Consider the following 21,993-nt stretch of genomic DNA (forward strand, 5'->3'; position numbering starts at 1 on the left):
GCTAGCAGCAATTTGTTCTAAATAGATATTCACTCACTCACACACGTATCAATAACTTCTCAATTCTTGCTCACACGTGAACAGCCCCTCGAGTGGAAGGAGGCAGCGAGAACAATGTTTGAACGTTCGGTTAAGCTTTCTCTTTCTTGCTACTTATCTACGTTCACGAAAGCGCGGAGAAAAAAGAAGCGTTAGGTGCGGAGGGAGCACCGCCGCTTCGGCAAGAGAATAGCCTTTCTTCTCCGGCATGCTCCTTGCTACGCGCGGACTTCTCCCGGGGTTTGCTCTCCCACCGTCTCTCGGCCACGTTCAGCCCTGCTCCCCCTTGTTCGCATCCCACCTCATCCCGGATCGATCGATTGATCGATCGCTCGCTTGCTCACTCCCTTCCTCCTTCCCTCATCCCCAAGGGCTGCCGTCCCGGTCGCCACACCGCAGCCCCGGTCGCCCCCACTGGTGCTGTCGCTGCTGCCGCCGCCTCCCTGCTCTGACTCCGGCTCCCGCTCCCTGCGGGCGGGCGGCCAGACTGCAGTAGGCGGGGCCTGAGGAACCGGCATATGCTTCAACAGGCGTCAGCGTCGCCCAATGGAAAGAGGGGGACGGCGGGCCGGAGAGGCGACGGCCCAATGGCAAGCACCACCCTGCGTGATGCGGTTACCTGCGAGCTATAAAGCCGGCTGCGTGCGCGCTGCCTCCTCGCTTACACAGTATGGCCGGCGACATTAGCTAGCGCTCGCTCAACGCTCTTCTCTGTAACAGGGGAACACACGGACTACAAGGAACCGAACCGCATCGCCCGCCCGCACCCCCGCTCGGACTGTAACCCTCTCACACACGCTCACGCCGCATCCGCCGCCGCGCACTCCGGCTGGTTTTCGCTGGTCTAAAAAAAAAAATCCTTTTTATTCCTTTTTTTCCTTTCTTTCCTTTTTTTTTTTTTTTTTTTACCTTAATATTAAAAAAAGATCCCCTCGAAGGTGAAACCCGCCCGGGACGGACTGGGACCCGGCGGCGGCAGCAGCGCGGCCCGTGCAGCAGGAGCAGACGGTAGCGGCCGGGGGCGGTAGTTTGGTTGTCGTTAATTTCTGTGGTTGTTGGTTGCTGAGTTGTCTCACCATGAAGGAGAACGGTGCACACTTCTTCGAAGGGACCGAGAAGCTGTTGGAGGTGTGGTTCGCCCGGCAGCAGCCCGCGCAGCAGGAGCCGCACCAGAGCAAAGGGTCCGGCGATCTTCGCACCATACCCAGGTCCGTTAATGGCCGGGGAGGGGAAGGCGGCGGCTGGCAGCGCTGTCCGCAGCGGCGGGAGAAGCCGGCGAAGGGCCGGCGCACGCGGGGCCCGGGCGTGGTGGTGGTGGCCGCGGAGCGGGGAGGTGGCGGGCGGGAGCGTGTGAGAAGAGCGAGGCGGGGGCGGGGAGCTGGCGGGGCGGTAATGGCCGTGCGCGGGCTGGCGGGAGGCTGGTTCCGGGGTGGCGAGGGAGAGCCGTTGGTGGTGACGGCCGCGCGCGCGCGCGGCGAGCTCGCCCCCTGCGCGGTCGCCGCGCCATCGGCCTCCTCCTCTCCTATAGTGACACCGCGGCCTCTCCCGCCTGCCAGTGCAATGTCAGGGTGACCTTCTGCTGCCCTCCGGAGACCCCCGCCCCCCCTCCCTCCCCCCAGGCCGCGGTGCCGGCCCGCGAAGGCAGGCGGGCTCCCCACGTCCCGGCGGGGACGGCGCGACGCGGAAGCCATTCCGTGCCGCCACCTCGTGTAGCCCCGTGCGGTCCCTGCTGGCAACATGTGGCAGTGGGGAAGGGGGAGCCGGGCGTGTGCCGCGCCGGTCGGCCGGCCGTGCCCGTGGGGGAGGCAAGCGAGTGGCAGAGTGTCGCAGTGCTGCTGGTGCCGGGGCCATGGCAGCCGAGCCCACCTCTCTGCACCAAGCCCCAGCGCACGCTGCGGCTGCCGGTAGCACGCTGATAGCAGCTGGCCCCGCTGGCCGATGAGAGCCGCGGAAGTCTTTTTATGGCAGGGTTTCATGTCCCCGCCAGATTCGGGATGGGGAAGCTCGGAAAATCCCTGCCGACTGGGATTGCGGAAATGTGTCGGGGGGGCAGGAATCTCTTTCTCAGTTCATGGAAGCTGGAAAGGGGAGATACCCCTCTTGCTGTCGTGATGGCTGATTTCGCATGGCTGATTTCGCAGCCAACTTCGCTGTTTCGGTGCCGGACAGGTTCCTACTGCGGCTTTCACGGAGGGAAACGGGCGGCCGGCGGATGCCTTTCTCATGTCTCCTTGTGGCGTGGTAGGCAGCGAGGCGGGGGGGAATGCCCCCTCAGTCTCCCCCCGCCTGTGGCTGGATCCACCATTTACACGTGAGTCCTTTGGCTCGACTCCCGGATCGCGCTGCCTCGCGCCGCCCTCCTCACCGCCCACCCCCCCCGCCCCCCTCACCCCCCTTTCGCTGACGGGCCCAGGCCAATGGGAATGGGGCGGTGCGGAGGGCCGAGCCCGCCCCCGTCACCCAACGGGCATCCGAGGAATGTGCTGGCGCCTCTGCCCCCGCCACCGGCGCGGGGGGCCCGCTCCCGCGTCCACGAGTTTGGCGCTCGGGGCTCTCCTCTCGCGGGTGAGGTACGGCCGCCCGTGCCCGGCCTTTGTTAGCGCGGGAGGCGGTGGCCACCTGCCGGTACGTGGGGCCACTTCGGAACCGGACTGAGTGAGACAGGAGGTGGCCCTCACTGTAGGTCGCCAGTGCAATATTTTATAGGGAGGGCTCTCTGGGAAGACCGGAATACCCAGATTTCTGATGTGTCTGACTAAATGTACAGAAAAGGTTGTGGCACAAGTGTCCTGGACATGTCAGAAAATGGGAGCTATAAGCACAAAGCAATATCTGCTTAAGTAGTCAAGAATGGACACAGAACTATGTGTGTGTTTGCAGGGGTGACAAGATAGGTATGTATATTGTCAGCTGATATAATTTTAAAAAGTAGACTTGCTTTAAGCATACAGGGTGAATCTAAAGGCTTTGCTGATGTCGTTTACTGTCAGTGTGATAAACTGTTCAGCTTTTCAGATTCAAGTAGTGACTGGAGGATGTAGTGTTTTCAAGTGTGTCCAGATCTGCTGGTGTGTATCACTGTCACCTGGTCGTGTTTGGCCAGAGAGCTTGAGAAAGGGAACTTGGAGGAGAGCTTGTCATGGTGTATTGAATGTTTGGCAGATGTTAATGATGGTAGCATCTCCATTTAAAGGTGTACTTAGCATGTACTGTTTGCCTTTCCCTTCGTTTTGGTATTTCTCTGCGAGTTTCTTATGTGTATATATATTTATAGTTAGCTGTCCAAAGATCTGCATTGTCTTTGTCTTTCCTGAAATTAGAAGTAGCCTGTGTTGTGTATGCCTAGTGTATATATATACACCACTAGCTCACAGGTAGTGCAAGGTTCACTTCTGCCATGCCAGAAGAACTGCAGAATAATGTTTAGCTCTGATTCACTGGTGTAATCACATAGTTTGCTCATGTAACTTTCTGATTTGTGAAGCTATTGAGACCTTTTTGAGTTACGTGCTTAGCGGGGAAGTCATCAGATGTGGTTATGCATTTCTTTGAGATGTAGCGGTGTAGCAGATATCACAGGATGACAACTTGTATAGTTTGTCTGAGCAATCTCAGAAAGTTATTGCAAATACTAGCTGAAATACATGCAGATGAATCCTGAAGTCTCTTTGGAACTCAGATCCTGTCGTGCTTGACTTGAAATCTGAAAGATTCCAAAAGCACTTCTTTGACTTTGTGTTAATATGCTGGTGATGGAATATACAGATCTAGTTTAGAGCTGGTGTTCTGCAAATACTTTTCTCATTGATACGTTCATGCTCTCTGGTCTTCTGTTTGTCAGCTCAGACTCAGACTTGCAAAACAGCAAACTTAATTTTTAAAACTGTTCAAGAGCATTTAATGTAATTGCAAGGCAGGTACTGTGACAGTTTAGGTATTGCTGTAAAGTTTTAATGGAGTAGATACAAATTGTAAAGTGTTGAACGTGTCGTCTTTTAATACAGTTTGAGCTGTGAGCAAGCTTTGAAGGCCTTTGTGTTAATTGGCTCTTAATGGAAGATGTTAATTTTAGCTGTGTAGTTTTTGATAAGAAGCTGTGATGTATGAAAATTACCATTAGCCTGCATGAACCTGGGTCCAGGAGTAATTATCAGTTATAATGTGTTGCTACCATGAAATGAAGTTTTATAAACATTTCCTTTCAGAAGACTGCTGGAATTAAATGACTTATTACAGTTAATAGATGCAAATGAAAAAATCTGAATACAATATCCTACTAGGCTAATCCTGTAAAGTCAATTGAATAGGCTAGTTTATGTTGAACAGAACTTGAAATCAAAGCTGAAACTAGCACAATAGCTAAATTAGAATCAAGTTGCAAACCAGTTGAACTTGCCTTTTGCATTGTAATACCTGCTTAGTAGTGAAATGTGAGCCATTCATCTACTGAATGACTAAGCTGGTGTTCAAAGGTAAAAATTTCCATATTGCCAGTGCTTGCTGAGGATTAGATATTTTAAAGTCTTTTCTGGGTATCACCAGCAAAAACAGGCAAGTTCTTAAAGCATTGATGTAACTCAGACACCTTTTGCTTTTTTTTTCTCTCCTGTGGGCAAGCCTGCTTTCCAGAGAAGAGTTTGGATAGATCTTAAGTATTTCAGGAAACATCTACACTTAATGTTTGAATACTTTCAGTAAAGGCCCCGACTAAAAATGTATTGTATTGAACATGGTCTTTGCTGTTGACGTTTAGGGAGGATGGGAAGTGGTGATGGTGTCCATTTGCTAATCAGTTCTGCTAAAAGGTCTTGTGGTTGAAACAGTGGCAAGCATCTAAAGATGCCTGCCCTACTTGTATTCAAAAGTGGAATGAAGTTAATGTGCTTGTGGTCTTGAAATAATTTGCTTTAACTTCAGTGTTTGTTCTCTACATGCTTTCTAAATTGTTTTAAAAATAGCCTTAAACTATATGTAAAAGAGGGTTTGGAAACACAATGAACATGCTGGGAGCCCCAAAATTCTGTGGTGATGCAGTATTGTATTCACAATTACCACAATAAAATAAGCTACTTATTCCTTTACATGATGTGCAACTATGTATTTCCCACCTCAAGGTCTTGGATGTACAGAAATTTGAAACTGTTTGTTAATGGTGCAAGTACTAAGAGTCTGCATCTCAAGCCTTCAACCCTGAAGGATACTGTGAAATTAAGCTTGTTTGTGGACCTTTGGTCTGCTATTTGTCTGTATTATGTATCAGGAGAGGAAACAGTACAGTGATGAACAATATTAAGTGAGACTGATAGGAGATTATCATCCTGGTGCTACAAGAAAACTTAAAAGCACCAGTACAGTCAGGAATCTCAGAGGAGTCCTGTAAATACTTGCTTTGTACTATACACTATAGCCAGAGTCCACTCCGTGCTCCAGTGCCATGGCACTCTACCCCTTCCTCAAGTCTTTGGGATCAGAGCAGTGTCACTACGCATTCTCAAACAGCAAAAGTACAAGGAGGCTGAGCTGTGAGCCCAGGAATAAAATAATGTAGAGCTACTCCATGTGGAGACTGGGGAGAAGGTAGGCTAGGCAGGGTTGTGCCAGGGTAAGGGCTTCTATCACTATGCTTGCTGAGCCTTTTTACATGGAGATAAAAGGGAATCTGGAGAACTTCATGTAAGAATTCAGTCTTCTCATCAATATTTGTATTCATTAAATAGATTTAGAGTTATAGGTAAGATATACTTGCTTCTAACTCTCAATTGTAAGTAAGGAATGGTTTCAAGCAAAAAGGAAATGAGCCCTTTTGCACTCACTACTACTGATTGTGATACTGCTTACAGGAAGTTAAGATTTGGGTTGGAGGCTTTTTTTTTTCCTACCATACCACCAAAACTGCTAATAAATTTGGTTAGTCACTTTGTCAAACGATCTGGTCCCTGAGTGAGGCTCCATAGAACGTCCCATTGAAATATGTAACTACTGGTGTATTCTTAAAAGGGATTTCCTAATGGCTGAGCGATGAGCTGAGTAAACATTCAGCCAGGAGAACAGGAAGATTTAAGGCTAATGGTTGATACTTGCTGCTTCATAGCCTGTTCCTTCTGGAGGAGGTTATACACAAACTTGCCCTGAATGTTGCCTGTAAGTCTTGTTGGAGCTCTGATGTGCCTATTGAGGCTCGTGCTTCCTTAAACATCTTGCATGACAGGTACACCTGAGTGACTTAGGAATACCCACTGAGTATCTTTCGAAGCAAAGGATGGAGTCATCATTCCACATATGCTGCTGACACTGCAATATCGGTAAAAAACCTGCAATGGGAGAAATACAGAGCCTTTAAAGCACTCTCTGGCTGTCTTTGTGCCACTGCTGAAATATCTTGGTGTCATTTGGGAGTGATTCTCTTCGGTAGTTGGCTCAGGACCTTCAAGTAAGAAGGGTTTTGTGAGGAGTATTGCTTGGAATCACTTTGAGGCAGATGTAAATTTCCATTGAGGTACCTGTCTTGGATTCAAAATTAAGTGCATGTCCCTAGAGAGTTTTACGTTTAAAGATAAGGGAGATACTGGACATTCTTTCTGTGTTGTATATCTTTGCTCAGAGCATAAAGAGGGTGTGTGGGTTTTGTGCACTCCACAGATTATGCTGAAGTAAAGTTATCAAGTCCTGTGCCCTGTGTCAAAAATCAGGGTGTGAACATAGTTCAAGATAATTTCTTAAACAGCAGTTTCTAAACTAAGTCAACTCTAATAGGAAGTAATTCCCACACAGCTGTGTGGAGAGAAATACACCAACTGCTAGGAGGTGCTTTGAAAGGCCTTTGATTTTTGTGTAGTTGGTCTGTACTGTCTGCCTATTTTGGGATGCTTGAAACTGTCATTGCAGCTGGGCTTTCATATGCCTCAGCTACATCTTGTCTGCATAGGCAGTTTAGATGAGGATTAAGTTTGATTGTTCTGGGTCATGGTATTGGTAGGAATTTACCTACTTAACTGTAGCCTGTTAATGAAGTAACCAATACAGCTATTGGCTCCTAAAAATACTTAGTAGGTAACAGGTGGGGGTGGGGGGAAGAAGTTGCTCTGCAGTTGAATACTGTAAGACTGTTTTTAAATAAAGTATGATATTAAAATGCTTATTTCTTAATAAAGCTGACACATCTGTAGTAATCGATTTCAGTGAAAAGCTATGCAGAGATGTGTGCAGTCCAAGCTGGTTTTAGGAGTTTCATGGATTTATTTCTGAAGAATTCCTGCCCTACTGTAAAAGCTTTTCTTCCCAGTGCTGTCTGGGCTGTTAGCAAGGTAATGTTACCGAGGTGATAGGATTGCATGCTTGTGGAGGCTAGTTGCTGATAGGAACAAATTCTTGATGTAGTTCTGGTCTCTTTAAATTTGTTACCCTCTTTCCAGTTGGATTGAAACAGCAGTATTGTGCCCCTGTCTGATAGGCTTGATTCGTGTGTTAAGAACTTGCTTTATTGCTGAAGGTAGAGGCTCAGACTAGGCCAATAATGTGCATTCCAAAATGTCATTTTATGAAGGAAAACTTTATTCACAGTTTATTCTTTCTTTCTCAGAAATAGGGCAAAGAAGCAAATGTGATGGTTTGTAACTTGGTTGAGAGAGACAACTGAGTATTCATTTCATTACACACTTCAAGCATACTTTCTAAAGTTTAAATGCTTTTCAGTCCTGATAAGTTTTGCATACCTGGGTGGCAGTTTGAATAGAAGTTACTTGCACTCTGGTAACAAGTCTGTGCTGTTAAGGCACTAAACATTGCAACACAGCTAACTGAGTAGATTGCCAAACCTGATTAATTTTTTTTTTTTTTTAGTGTATTCTGCTAGTCAAGTATAGAACAAGTACCTTCCTACCATTCAGGCATGGACAGTTTTTCATATTTAAGTAGGTGTGCTATGTTTTCATTAGTATTCTCTGAGCATATGTAACCATTTAAGGTATGTGGTGCTTGCTCATTGAGAAACTATTTTAACTTTCAGTAGGTGGCAGTTACTTGAAATTTTAAAACTGAGATCTTACAGCATACTCAGTTTGGAGTGCTGATGGATGTAGGTTTGCTACAAAGCTTACTTGGCTAACAATGACTCACCCATCATTCTAGTGTGCTTGGCTTGAGTATAGGGAAGCAATTTCCAAAGTGTTTGGGATTGTCCTGATGTCTGAATATGGGAAATCATTTAGGAAATAGTAACACAATCCACACACTTCCCATTATAAAGGAGAATTTTGAAAGAACAGAATCTTATGATAGCATTTTATTGAGAATTAGTCTACTTGGTTCTTATTTTTGAGTTGATGGCTTTACTTTGTAGTTAAAACTTTACTCAGTAATGGTATAAGAAATAACATTCTCAAGTATTTTACAGTTAATAACTTAGAGAATTTTTACATGGTAAATGGAATTGGCTGCAATACATGTATGGATAAACACTGAAATACCGCTTTTAATGTTTTGTGTCTACATTAAGTGGGAGTTGAACATTGCTTGTCTGGAGTAGCACTTCAGTGATTATACAGGTCAATTAAAAGGAAGAAATGCAAGAGTTAGACTTCTAGTGAACTCAGTTGACTTGATACAAAGTAGTGCCAGGTGTTCTTGAAAGCTCTACTCTAAACAATGGAAAATGTCAAACACTAAGGTCATCTTGTTTAAATATATTATGGTGAGATCAACTTGAGCATGTTAGTGGCCTTCCTGTATTTTTCTGTGCTTAACTTCAAAATGCTATAGGTACAAGCCAATATATCTGCAAAAATTCTTCCTGATGTGGCCAAGTCTCATCCTGGGTGCTGCAGTGCTTTGTTACACTATGTATGCTTCAGGACCAAACCTGAATGTTTCTCAACTTGAAGACTCATTTTTAACTTGGAGCTACTCTACTCAGATCAAATGATGATGGGCAATAAAGCTCATGAAGGGTCTAGAGCACAAATCTTATGAGGAGTGGCTGAGGGAACTGGGATTGTTTAGTCTGGAGAAGAGGAGGCTGAGGGGAGACATGATGACTCTACAACTGCCTTAAGGGAGGTTGTAGTGAGGTAAGGGTTGGCCTTTTGTCCCAAGTGGTAGGACAACAGGAAATTGTGGCACTAGGAGAGGTTTAGATTGGAGATGAGGAATAACATCTTAATTGAGAGAGTTGTTAAGACCCTGAGCCCAGACTGCTGAGGGAGGTGGTGGAGTCCTCATCGTTGGACATCCTTAAAAGAAGCATAGATGAGGTGCTGAGGGACATGGGTTAGTGGTGGGCTTGGCAGTATTAGATTAGTGGTTGGACTGGATCTTGAAGATCTCTTCCAACAAACAATTCCATGGTTTGATGAACTTACTGTTTATTTCATTAATGGGTGAATGCACGGACATTTAGCATATGCCTTGCTATGGTTTCTGTAGTGGAATAGTGAAGAATTGATCAGAGTTTAAATGTGCAGTGATCTTGTGCAACTGCAGGTCAGCCAGAGTAGCTAAATACCAAGAATAGCATTAATAAGTGTAACTAGGGATTTGCTTTGCATAGTTGGCTTTGGACTTGCATGTATGCAGTACCAAGCTTCCATTGGTTGACTGTGTGAACACTCAAATTGTGTCATCTTTATCTGCTAATATGTGATGGAAACTTAAATGAGTGGTTTTCCTGAAATGTCTGCACAAAACTGCACTATGTGGATGATTAAAGAAAATTTTTACTTGTCTCCAAAAGGTAAGGTTTTGACTGTTTGACTAGGTTAGAAACTTGTGAAAGCTAAGATATGCTCTTGCAAAGCCTGAGACAGTTACATACCCATTACTTAGGCAAATACAAAAAATATAGTAATGCACAAATGAGGGTACTGCTCAGCCTCAAGCAGTGTAAGGGAACTCTGCCTCAGTGTTCATGAATGCTACGTGAGACACTTGAGTCTTCCTTTAATGGCAGTTAAGATGTTGCCAGTAGTGGTGCTGGAATGAACAGTGCGACATGTTGCCTCATTCACTTTACAGGAAGAATATAATAGGATGTTAGAGAGATACTAGGGCTGGCAAATTTAGACAGGTGGGCTGTAGCTTCCAGAGAACACAATCTTTTCATCTCTTTTTGTCAAAATAGCATGATTTTTCTCTGAGTATTTGGAAAATAAGTGTAGTACGAACTATTTTACCTTTTTTTCAGAGATGAGGAGACACATGCTTTGCCATGTGAACTTGAATATCAGTAATTGAGCTAAATGCAATCAAGGACATAAGTGTAAAGCTGAATAAATGTATGGGACTTCATCAGAGCATTAAAAACAAGCTGTTTTTTTCAATTTGACGTGCAGATTTGAGTGGTCTGTGTTGTCATGTCTATAGTGATAGAAATATTTCTTCAAGATTTACTTACTGGAGCAATAGGGGAAAACCTCACTTGGATTTCAAGAGTTCAATTGTATCACTGAGTTTCTAAACTTAAGATGTACATTTAATTGAGGGATTTTAAGATGCATAGGATTCTCTTAAACTCTTAATAGCTCAGCCTCATCTAAAAAGAGGCTCTAGCATGCGTCTTGAATTTCAGCATGCTTTTTCTGGTTGACTTCTATATAAATGTCTTGATTTAGTGTAATAGAAGCTTTAAAAGGGGAAAACTTCAGGTATTAGTGGTAAAGGTACACAATTTGATTTCGGGAGGCATTCTTAAGTGAGGGATGAAAGAAGGCATTGACTTGCTGGGGTGTTTACAGAAGCAAAGAACATATGGATGTGTTATTAGCAGCATCTAAAAAAATTCTAAATGTAAAATCCAAATTTTGCAAACTGATTGGTTTCCTAATGGGAAGAGTTGGTGGCTACTGGAGGAACACTGCTGGTAGAATGAACAGCAAGTGCTCTGTCCTGAAGTACAGCTATAGAGCTTTTGCAGTCTCAAAGGGAAAGAGCTCTGACTTTAAGGAGGGAGTAGACTGTCTGGTACATGGGCAACTGAGCCAGTCTAGTAGCTTGCTTGGTGATGAAAAAAATGGCAATTATTTTGTATTCCCAACTGTGAAGGTTGTGGTTCCAACTCCACTGATGGGCAGGTTAGTTCTGTGCAGGTTAGTAAATATCTTGGTTGAAGACAGATTTGAACACAAGAGCAAGCACAAACCTTGCAAGTGGAGTATTCTGCAGGAAGGGAGGAGTGGGAGGAATAGGGCAGTGGGCAGTCCTGTAATTTTGCACCTTGGGAAGCTGTGTCTGTTCCTGCTGATTTATAGCAAATTTGCTTGTATTGGATTCTGTGAAACTGGTGTAGGCACAAGACTGAAGTGGTAACCAAAGTAGTTCTTTACAAGTGTGTCACTTCTTATGTGGAGGTCTTTGGAGTTAATTTGAGGTTTTTTATATTTTAGTTTAAGGAAATTCCTTGTAGAATGCATAAACTTCTATGACTATACTGAAATCTAGCACTGTAGCTTCAACTTGGCCCATATGAAGATAGCTCAGTTGATTTTTTTTCTTTTAAGTGTAATATTCCAAACTATTTGCTGTATCACCTATATCTTCTAGGGGCAGAAGGAGTTCTGTGGTGGTGATTGATCAAAGAGGAGTTCTTGTCACTGAGATGTATCCATTTTTAGGATAAAAAGTTAAATTATGAACTTGACTCTAAGCTGGAAAAATAAAGTATCTTAATGTTAACTTGCTGATTTATTATTCTAGTAGTTACCAGTGACTACTGAGATTCAGGTACATGGAGATTCAACCTAAAGCATCCCTTAACTTATACCAATGAATTATATGTTGCTACAGGTGACTTGCAGGACTTAGGCTTATCCTGACTGGCCTAGTTAGAAGCTTTGGTTGCTATTTAACACTTTTTCTTGTGCAGCAGATGATATTAAGGGATCTTGAGGAATACATACTTGCCTTGAGGAATATTACTGTGTTATAATAGGCAATTCCTATATGAAGTTGTCACCATTTGTGCTCATGGGTCCAGCAGTGCCAGACAAGAGCTATAGTCTTGTTTAGGCTATACTTTGTACCCAGGGTTCCAGAAAGCTTCAATTTAACCTTTTCTGTATTTTTTTTTTTACAGGATTGAGTGGGACAAACTTCTGGAGAATGTGCATTGTTTGATCATAAGTGTGACAAAAACTGACAAGCAGGAAGCTTATGTACTCAGGTAAGCCACTAGCCCTTTCTTTTAGTTTCAAGGAGATAAAAAAGTTAAAGCTGCCATATGGGATCCACTTGGCTCAGAATGCAATCCTGCTGTTCCTGACTAACTTGCAGGGGTCTGCTAATCATAGCACTCGTGCTTCTGTTCAGTAGCAGAAATATTTTAAGTTATCAGTGGTTGCCTATTGTTTTTTAACTAAAACGATTAAGGACAGGGCTGTTGTGTTTCTGCACCTGATCACTGAATCTTGTCCAGGGGTAAAATCAATCTCCCTAGCCTAAGAGGTTTAGGATTACTTTAGCAGAATAGTGCATGTAGGTGTCACTTTTAGATCAGCAAAATCTGTATCAGTATATCAGCTTTAACTCCAGATAGTGCAGTGAAGTGGAACAACTCTTGCAGATGAGCAAAGGACATCTGTAAGAATGTAGCTTTTCTGAAATCTTGGGATTTTTGTGTTGTGTGGCAGTTGTAAGGACACTACTTTAATGATGTATTTTTCATCTTACCAAAATACTTCCATGCTTTTTTTCTGTATGAACTTTGCAGACACATTGTCATTGTTTTACTTGATTACAAAAACTGAAGCTTTTGTACACTGGAAGACTGCCTTGAGAACAAGGTTGGGCTAAAAACTGCTGCAGTCATGTTTCTTCAAGCTTCATATATTTAAAACAAAGTTCTGCAAAGAGTGTAACTAGTTAACAACTGTTCCTTGGATTAAGTATAACCTTGACTTAAAATTCTTAACATTCCAAACTGACTTAGGAATAAAAATCGAGTTTAAATAACTATTGTTCAGTTACTTGGTGAGATACTTGCTATACATATTTGTGTTCTGGGTGTAGTATAGTATCAATGCCTGTCTCCAATGGGACTTTACATTAACTGGAAGTCAAGTTTAAGTTCTGTATCTTATATAAATAAGGTGCGTTCTATACTTTCATTGTGAGAAATCCTGTTCTGTGGGCAGGTGCTTTCCAGTTGTCAGCTTTCCCAGAAGATGCAGCTGGACAATCTGTGAAATTCTGTTAAGGCTTTGGGGTTTTTTTTTTAGTTCCCTTTCTTATAGGCTTCACTTCAAATGAGAAATTCAGTCAGATTTCAACTTTGATCCTGTTCTGTCTGGGTTAAGAAATTAAGCTGCAGGTCTGTGTTTGTATGTCTCAGATTGAGGATATGTAATGTATGTAGTGTCTCTTCCCATGAATGTGGTAGCTGTGTAAAATTGAGCTTGTAGCAGGTATTTGGGGAAATCGACACCTCTCAAGTGTTAGTTGAAATCTATTGGCTTTGATCCATTTGCCAGGTATGTTTATGTACCATATGCTGAATGTTCTCTTACAGTACTGTGTTGAGTTGAGATAAGAACCAAGATCTAACCATTCTATCCTGTCTTGTTTGATATTGAGCACTCAATGTATCTTTTTAACACATTTTTTACAGTGAGAGTAGCATGTTTGTCTCCAAGAGACGTTTCATTTTGAAGACGTGTGGTACCACCCTCTTACTGCAAGCACTGGTTCCCCTGTTGGAGCTTGCTAGGGAGTACAGTGGGTTTGACTCAATTCAGGTAAGGTGCCAAAAATGCTGCATCTTCAATAGAATGTACAAAAAACTCTTTACACGTATTTGAAATTCACTGATTTAAAGTATTCTGGAACTTTTGCCACTTCTGTGTGCTTCCCATAATGAGAAGATTGCACTGTAAGACTGTTCTGTTGTAGGATTCAGCCTTGTATTTGCCTATTAACGGATGCTAACTTGAAAATGCTGTGGTATTAAGTTAAGGTTACTTAAGGGTGAAAGGCTTCCATGCCCATTGAGTTAGTGCTTGTGGAATAAAAATTCTAACTTAACTGTTTCCTGTAGCTTACCAATCAAGCTAGGACTAACCATATGCCTCAAATGGAGATAGAGATGGTAGTGTTTTGACAGTGAAAACTTAGGTCTTGTCAAAGCTTATAAGTGGTTGTATTTTTCTAGCTTTTTAGATTCAAAGTGGATGGCTATATGTGGTATCTTAAGATGTATCTTTATTTTTTTCAGAGCTTCTTTTATTCACGTAAGAATTTCATGAAGCCCTCCCACCAGGAGTACCCACATAGGAATTTCCAGGAAGAAGTAGAGTTTCTTAATGAGATTTTCCCAAGTAAGTTCGTGAAACTTGGACTAAGTTGTGCAGTTTGAAGTGCTGATGCGAAGTGAGAAGTGACAGGCGGTACGATATGTTCATTCAGCACTTACTGCAGCTAGCAAAAGCTTTGGCTGCATGAAGATCAGTTGTATAAAAAAAAATCTCTAAATACTTATTTTCTGAATTTCTGACACTTGCCAAGTTCAAAGCTTAAATCATACTAAGCTTGACACTTACCACCTTGTCATCTTCAGGCATCCAAATGGAGTGTACTAAGTCAGTCTGCAGAATCCAGGTCTCACTAATCCTAAAAGGCTCATTAAAAAGATAGGATAGCAATTTAAGGTAACTAATACACTGAATAAAAATTTAAGCTTTTTTTCAGAGAAGTCATCATACTAAAGACTGAATTTAAACATTTAATGGAATTGCCAACCTACAAGAATCATCTTGAATTTGACCTGCTGGCAGGAAAGTTTTTTTTTTTGAAGGAATATGGTAGCTGTAGTAGTTATCTGAGTGAGTTGGAAAGAAGTGCTAATCATAAATTCATTACAGACCCTGAAGAGTACTAGGATTTCTGTCTGTGCATAGCTAAATTTGTAACCTGAAATTCCTGTGAGTAGGTTCTAAATTGGGATGTCCAGCCCACCTTCAGAGGGAGCCTGCTTTTTCTGATTATTGGCTTTACATTGCAGAAACTAAGGACCTAGTTATTTGGTACAGATGCTGACTGTGTATAAGCAAACCTTAGCATTTTGTGAAATGCTTCTGCTGTCTTTTAATGGGAGATGATGCTTAGCTTTTACATAAAGGGTCAACTTTGTGGTACATTAACTGGAGACTTTTTGTCTTGTCTAGATGGAGCAGCTTATTGCATGGGGCGTATGAATTCTGATTGCTGGTATGTATGCAAGGACCTTGAAGTCCTTGGGGCTTGCAGTAAAACTTGGTGCCACTTCTACTTTACATTTGTGATTTGTATTTTGTATAGGTACCTGTACACCCTGGATTTCCCAGAGAGTCGGATATCCAATCAGCCTGATCAGACACTGGAAATTCTGATGAGTGAGCTTGACCCAGTAGTTATGGACCAGTTCTACATGAAAGATGGTGTTACTGCAAATGATGTCACTCGTGTATGTTTGCTTCAAAACTGAGCATTTTTGGGGAATGGGGGAAATTGGGCAACAAAATTCTTCACTTAAGTTTGATACAATGTTGATTTTTGTGACAGGAAAGATCTCAGAAAATTTCAGGTTAATGTTTTGGGAGTAAAATGCATTTAACTCTAGATTGTTCTTGAGAATGTAACTTAGATGTTCAATACCCCTACTTTATTGAAAGGAGCAATTCTCAGTGGTCTGAGTGACTGGAAGTGTATCCTCTGAAAGATGGAGTTGGGAATAAAACAACAATTGAGTAATTTCCACTGAATGTCAGAGATCACAAGGAGAAAGAGTTAGCCTGAAGATAATGAATGTCAAGGGAATTCAAATATCAAAATTAGGGGTAAATTATGGAGCCATTTGGATAGATGAGGATGAGTGTGGATTGAAGGTCTAGCATAACTTGATGGTTGTCTTATATTCTCCCTTTTCCCAAATGAAGTCCTCTGACATGAACAAGTTTCTCTGACAAGTACATTAACTTCACCTGGTTACCACCTTAGGCTTTGATTCTCAGACTTTGCCATTGAGACTAGACTGTAGGTCAAGTGCTGTGTGGGAAATGAAAATGCTTGGGGATGGTGCTTCATTCTAGAATATGAAGCAGCGTATTCTCACTCTGGAGTAAATGTGAATGGCCTTCAGTTTGTGGGTACTTATTGAACAGGGGCTCCATTTTCTGTTTTAGTTGCAGAAGCAATTATGTTGTAGAGTTCTAAGCTGTTCCTTTGTCTTGGAGGTATGCAGCTTGACTCCCTAAGAGGCAAAGTATGTGGTAACTTGCATGCAACTTGGCACTCAGTAACTTGGTAAGTGACGGGATGCAAAGCAAGTTCATCTACAGTGGTACAACTTGTCAAACTGATTTCTTATTGGGAAAATTCTGGTATATTGTCCCCTAAATTGGTGTTCATTCTGCCTTTGAGCCAAATCTAAACAAGTGTAAGGATGAATGACAAACTGACTGGTGTTATTTAACTTCTATTTCAGATGAGTGGAATTCGTGACCTGATACCAGGTTCTGTTATTGATGCTACAATGTTCAATCCTTGTGGGTATTCAATGAATGGGATGAAATCGGATGTAAGTTTTATACTTACTGATAATTCATGTTAAAATATAGTTGTTACTATTTGACAGTAATAATATTTTTTTTTCAGGGAACTTACTGGACTATTCACATCACTCCAGAACCAGAGTTTTCTTACGTTAGTTTTGAAACAAACATAAGTCAGACCTCTTACGATGACCTGATTAGAAAAGTTGTAGAGGTTTTCAAGCCAGGAAAATTTGTGACAACCCTCTTTGTTAACCAGGTGAGTTTTCTTGCATTGCCTTGTTGGCTCCTGAAGGACAAACAAAGCAAGGCCTAGGGACTTTTTACTGTAGCGTTAGTAGCTTCCAGTTTGCATCTATATTTGCATGGTAGTTAATTTGGAAAGTAAAAAAAACCTTTTCGGTATTGCTTTGGCATGTACTAAATCTGATTTCCAGAAAGCTTAAGTACTAAGATGAGACAGCTCAATCTCACTATTCTAACAATTTCCTGTGCAGTTCCATGGAAGCATCATCTCTCGCTTTGGCATTTTTCTGGATTTCACTGCAGCTGTCATTTCAAAGTGATGCTGATAATGGTGGTGATGCCAGCTAATCATGAAATTGTAGAACAGTTTGGGTTGCAGGGGACCCTTAAGGTCTAGTCCAAACAGTCTGCAATGATCAGGGACCTCTCCTAACTAGATCAAATTGCTCAAAGCTCCATCCCATCTGACCTTGAATGTTGCCATGGGTGGGGTGTCTACCACCTCTCAGGGCAACCTCTTCCAGTGTTTAACCACTCTCATTGTAAAGAATTTCTTCCTTATCTAGCCTAGATCTACCTTCTTTTAGTTTAAAACAGTGAGCCCTTGCCCTATTGTGACAGGCCCTGCAAAAAAAAAAAAGTTTCCATCTTTACCATAGGCCACCTTTAAGAACTGAAAGGTCTCAACAAGGTTTCTTTGGAGCCTTCTCTTCTCCAGGCTGGATGATGCCAAGTCTCTCAGCCTTTACTCAGAGGAGAGGTGCTCTATCCCCCATAATGGTTTGTAGAAAAGCAGTGCCATACACATGGTTGCTGCTTAGGATTGGAATGTCTTTCAGCCGTGTCAGATGGAGTGCTGAGATGGTGTTGTGGTTTAACTCCAGCTGGCAACTAGACTCCACAGCTCCTTGCTCACTCCCCTTTGCTGGCATGGGGGAGAAAATTGGAAGAGTAAAAGTGAGAACTAGTGGGTTGAGATGAAAGTAGTTTAATTAGGTAAAGCAAAAGCTGTGTGTGTATAGCAAAACAAGGAATTAATTCCCCACTTGGCCTTGGGCAGGCAGGTGTTCAGCTATTTGCAGGACATCAGGGCTCCATCACATATAAAGGTTACTTGGGAAGACAAACACCATTGCTGCAAATTCCCCCCCCCACCTTTCCCTCCTTCTCCCAGCTTTCTATGCTGAGCATGACATCATACTGATATCCTCCTGATCAGCTGGGGTCAGTTGTCCTGGCTATGTCTCCTCCCAACTTCTTGTGCACCCTCAGCCTACTCCCTGGTGGGGTGGTGCAAGAAGCAGAAAAGGTCTTGAATTTGTGCAAGCACCACTCTGCTGTAACAAAGATATCTGTGCTGTCAACAGTTTCCAGCACAGATCCAAACCATAGCCCCATACCAGTTCCTGGGAAGAAAATCAACTCTCTGCCAGCTAAAACCAGCACAAGCCATGTTGGTACCAGTATCACAAGACTCATACATAGAGTACATAGTGTGCTAGTCCATCTCTAAATGCCAGGTTTTAAAAAGTAACTTTTCACCTTTTTGTTTTCTAGAGCTCTAAATGTCGTACAGTGTTTTCTTCTGCCCAGAAGATTGAAGGGTTTAAACGTCTTGATCACCAGATTGCCCAATTCAGTGATTACAATTTTGTGTTTACCAGTTTTACAAAAAATCGCCAGCAACAGCACAGTTGATTAAGAATGAAGAAAAAGCGCAAAAAGAAATCCCATATAGAAGGTGGTGGTTGCTTTCTAGTTAATGATTCAGGGGGCCATGCTTTCCACTCCCACCACCTTGTAGTTGTGGAAAGCCCTAGGTGTAATCATAGTATAACCATTTTGAATTGTATGCATTATTATATCAAGGAGTTAGATATCTTGCATGAATGCTCTCTTCTGTGTTTAGGTACTCTATGCCACTCTTGCTGTGAAATTGAAGTGCATGTAGAAAAATCTTACTGTATGAAACTTTACAACACTTGTAAAAATGATTCAGGTAGAATTACACACAGTATAGTTTTTCTCCAGGTATCACCAAAAATTCCCCACAGACAAGGCTTTCGTCCTCATTAGACTTCAGCCTCAACCTGCTCACTGGGGACAGTTCTCTGTTAAATTGTCACTTTTTTCACCTATGTTGTGATTTCAGTCTAAAACAGTTTTTGACCAACTTATGATTTCTAATGAAACTGAACCTAATTAACACTTTCGTGTTTGGAGAAAGTTCTTAAAACAGTTACCAATTGTTTGCTACTAAAGGTGGTGGTTGATTTATTTTTTAAATCAGACTGACTTTTCATGCTCTAATAAAGCTTATTAGGAGTTCTCAGCTCTACTGTAGCCCTGGGCTAACACATCAGTCTTTCCCCTTGAGAAACCTAGGTATCGGTACTAACGCAGGTTAAATTTCACCTTGCTTTAATGCTCACGTATCTGTCCACATCCCCAAGCTGTCACACTGCTACTCCATGGCAGAATTTGAAGAAGGTCCAAGACTTGCTAGGGGAAGAGCCGAGTCAGGATGCAGCTGCTCTGGCGTAGTTGTCTTAACAGCTTTGCAAAGCGCAAGTTTGTGTTGCCACCAGATGTTTTCCTTCCTGATAGCCAGTTCTGTCAGGTTGAGCAGCTGTTGCTCTTGGGCACTGACAAGTAGATCCAGCAGAGTGGAATCTGCAGATCTGGGTGTGTTGATTGGTTTGGATTATTCACAGTAAAACCTGTGACCTGCAACTGTAATGGGCACTCCTAAACTGGTCCAGTGTCGCTTCATTTTGTTGTTCCAAGCAAAGGTAATGCCTCTCTCTCGTGACAGTCCTGTGACATTGTTGTGCACGTGACTTCTGTTGTATTTGAGTGTTGTGACTTCATCTGTTTTTTCCTCCTAATAACTAAGGTTGTTCCTCTTACTGTGACTTGAGGGCATTAAGTGAAGGCATAGAACAAGGTCTGGGGCACCTGGACAGAAGTTGAAGTAGAATGCTATTCATAGAGCATGAATAAGTGTGTAATTCAAAGTCACTTTAATGGGTATTGAATAAAATGCAGGCTTTAAAGAGCTGGCACACTTTCAGCTATGTTTGCAAATACTGGGATTTTAACAGCTGTGAAACCAGCATGTTGACTATGAAACGGAGATGGTTTTTTTCCCCTCTTGTCTTTGCGATGTTTTGACTCTTTCTGGTTTGACACCATGTTTTTTTTGTTCCTTCCGTATTTATAAATGAAGCACTTTTTTGGTGCTTTGAAAGTAAAGTCTGCTTGGTTAGAAATCAAGTGGTTGGAACATTTTGATTTTTTATTTTAAGCATATTGTTGATGTTCTTTACCAATGTTATTGATTACATGCTGTAAATGGCACTAATGCTTTTTGGTGTTAATATCGAGGACCAATATTCCAGTGTGGTTTTCCTTGTTCTTAAACATTGTCCCAACTGTGACCTGACATTATTGGCTTGAGGTCCTTTAAGTAGACTGAACATCCCTTTTCAAGTAATACCGAAATACACATCTTAAAAGTAGAAGCATAAGCCTCGGCTATAAAAATGAAAGCTGTTGAATGGATTATTGAACTATCTAGGGTGATCAGGATGGGGGGAGTAATGGTGTTTATAATTTCTGTGGTGTTAGACTTTGATCATTTAAAAATATCTGTACCACAACTTAATGCTTCAATAAAAATTCGCTTAAATTGTTTGTAGTGATGATGCAGCACTTTTCTACCCTACACACTCCTTGTGCTTTCTGGTGTATCAAGTGTTTTAATTCTGAAGCAGATTTGTGTTTCTTGTCCTAACTTAAACTTTGCCCTTCTAGGGGATGCATATTGACTGTTAAAAGAATTGGTAATTTAAAATGAGACAGCATGTAAAAGGAAGCCAAAGGAAGCTGTTAACTCTGTTCTTGAGGCTAAAAATGCTTGTCTAGATGAAAACAGTTTGAGATTTGCTGTCTTCATGTAACTTGTATTATTTCAGCATTTAATATTTAAAGTATTCCTCTGATTTAAGCCCAGCAGATGCAGGAGTTGTCTTGTAACATTCTGGAATTGATGGTACTTAAGCTTAGACTGACTTTTCATAGGATCACAGAACTGTTTGTTTGAAATGATGTTGTGGCTTCCTGTTGACCCAACACTGTCATGTCTACCGCTAAACCACATCTACATGTCTTTTGAATATCTCAAATACTTCCCTGGGCAGCCTGTTCCAACACTTGATAAGTCTTTTGGTGAAGAAGATTTTCCTAATATCCAGGAAACTTTGAGAGTTTCAAGAGAGGTTTGTCTCTAAAGCAGGTGCATACCTAATCTGGATAGCAGTCAAGACCAGAAGTGTTAAGTGCTAAGAAAGTCAGTGCTGAGCAGATGGAGCTAACTTGAACTTTCTACATTCCATGTGACTAATCCTACTGGAACAGTAGCTGCAGTTTAAGTCTACCTGCAAAGCATTAACAATGCTGATGTCCTCCTACGTAGGGAAAACTTGTGTTAGTGTTGAAGGCTTAAGGCCCTTAAATCATTTGTCTGAATACAGGTTTCATTAGTCACAGCCTGTTCTGTGATGCTAACGGTGCTTTGGATATAAAGTAGTAACTTCTCTTAGTCATTTTGTGTACTTTTAGCTGGGCACTTTCAACAGTTTAGTCTTTTAGGGAAATAAGAAATTAGGATGGCTGGATGTTGTAAGCTGGAATGGACAGTTTTCAGCTATAGCACATTAGCAGTGACCTACCTCTGAGCTAATTTCTAGACTGACCACCACAAAACTGAATTTGAGCTGCTTCCACCAGTGCTGATATGGAGCTGTTTGAAGAGGCATTAAAAGCCCCTGGGCCTCTGCTATCATAAGATGAATCTGGTCTGTTACCTGAATCTCAGTGCAGGGTGAGTCCTGGAAGAGGTCCAGGCTGTCAGCATGGCTGCTGCTTTGGTGTGGTGCAGGGTTATGTGTTGGCAGAGGAACATTAAGGCTTCCCAATTGGGGTGTTGGAAACTCTGGTTTTTCTTGTGATAGTTCTAATACCTAAAGGCATGATGCTTGGAAACAGTGCTGAGGATGTGTTCCAGAAGTGTAGGGTTTTCCCAAACCATATAGCCAGAAGTGTTAGAGGTGGAAAAAACTGTCTCCAAGCACTTGATGTACAGTCTGAAGTGTGTTGAAATGTGAAAGCATAGCCTGTGGCCAAAGCCTGGTAA

General features: G+C 42.4%; 1 protein-coding gene across 2 annotated transcripts; it reads left to right on the forward strand.

Moving 5' to 3' along the window:
• Positions 1-708: 708 nt before the first annotated feature.
• AMD1 (adenosylmethionine decarboxylase 1) lies at positions 709-20,492 on the forward strand. Of its 2 annotated transcripts, none has more exons than XM_061990489.1 (9): positions 709-1,247; positions 12,104-12,190; positions 13,634-13,760; positions 14,237-14,339; positions 15,186-15,228; positions 15,319-15,463; positions 16,484-16,576; positions 16,654-16,809; positions 18,354-20,492. In XM_061990489.1, the coding sequence occupies exons 1-9, from the start codon at positions 1,117-1,119 to the stop codon at positions 18,492-18,494; spliced, it is 1,026 nt and encodes a 341-aa protein (XP_061846473.1). In that variant the 5' UTR covers positions 709-1,116; the 3' UTR covers positions 18,495-20,492. The 2 variants fall into 2 exon arrangements, with proteins under 2 accessions (XP_061846473.1, XP_061846472.1); XM_061990488.1 differs by lacking the exon at positions 709-1,247 and adding an exon at positions 2,255-2,350.
• Positions 20,493-21,993: the final 1,501 nt, after the last annotated feature.

This window comes from Colius striatus, chromosome 2 (genome assembly GCF_028858725.1).
Source record: "Colius striatus isolate bColStr4 chromosome 2, bColStr4.1.hap1, whole genome shotgun sequence".
Lineage (NCBI taxonomy): Eukaryota > Metazoa > Chordata > Aves > Coliiformes > Coliidae > Colius > Colius striatus.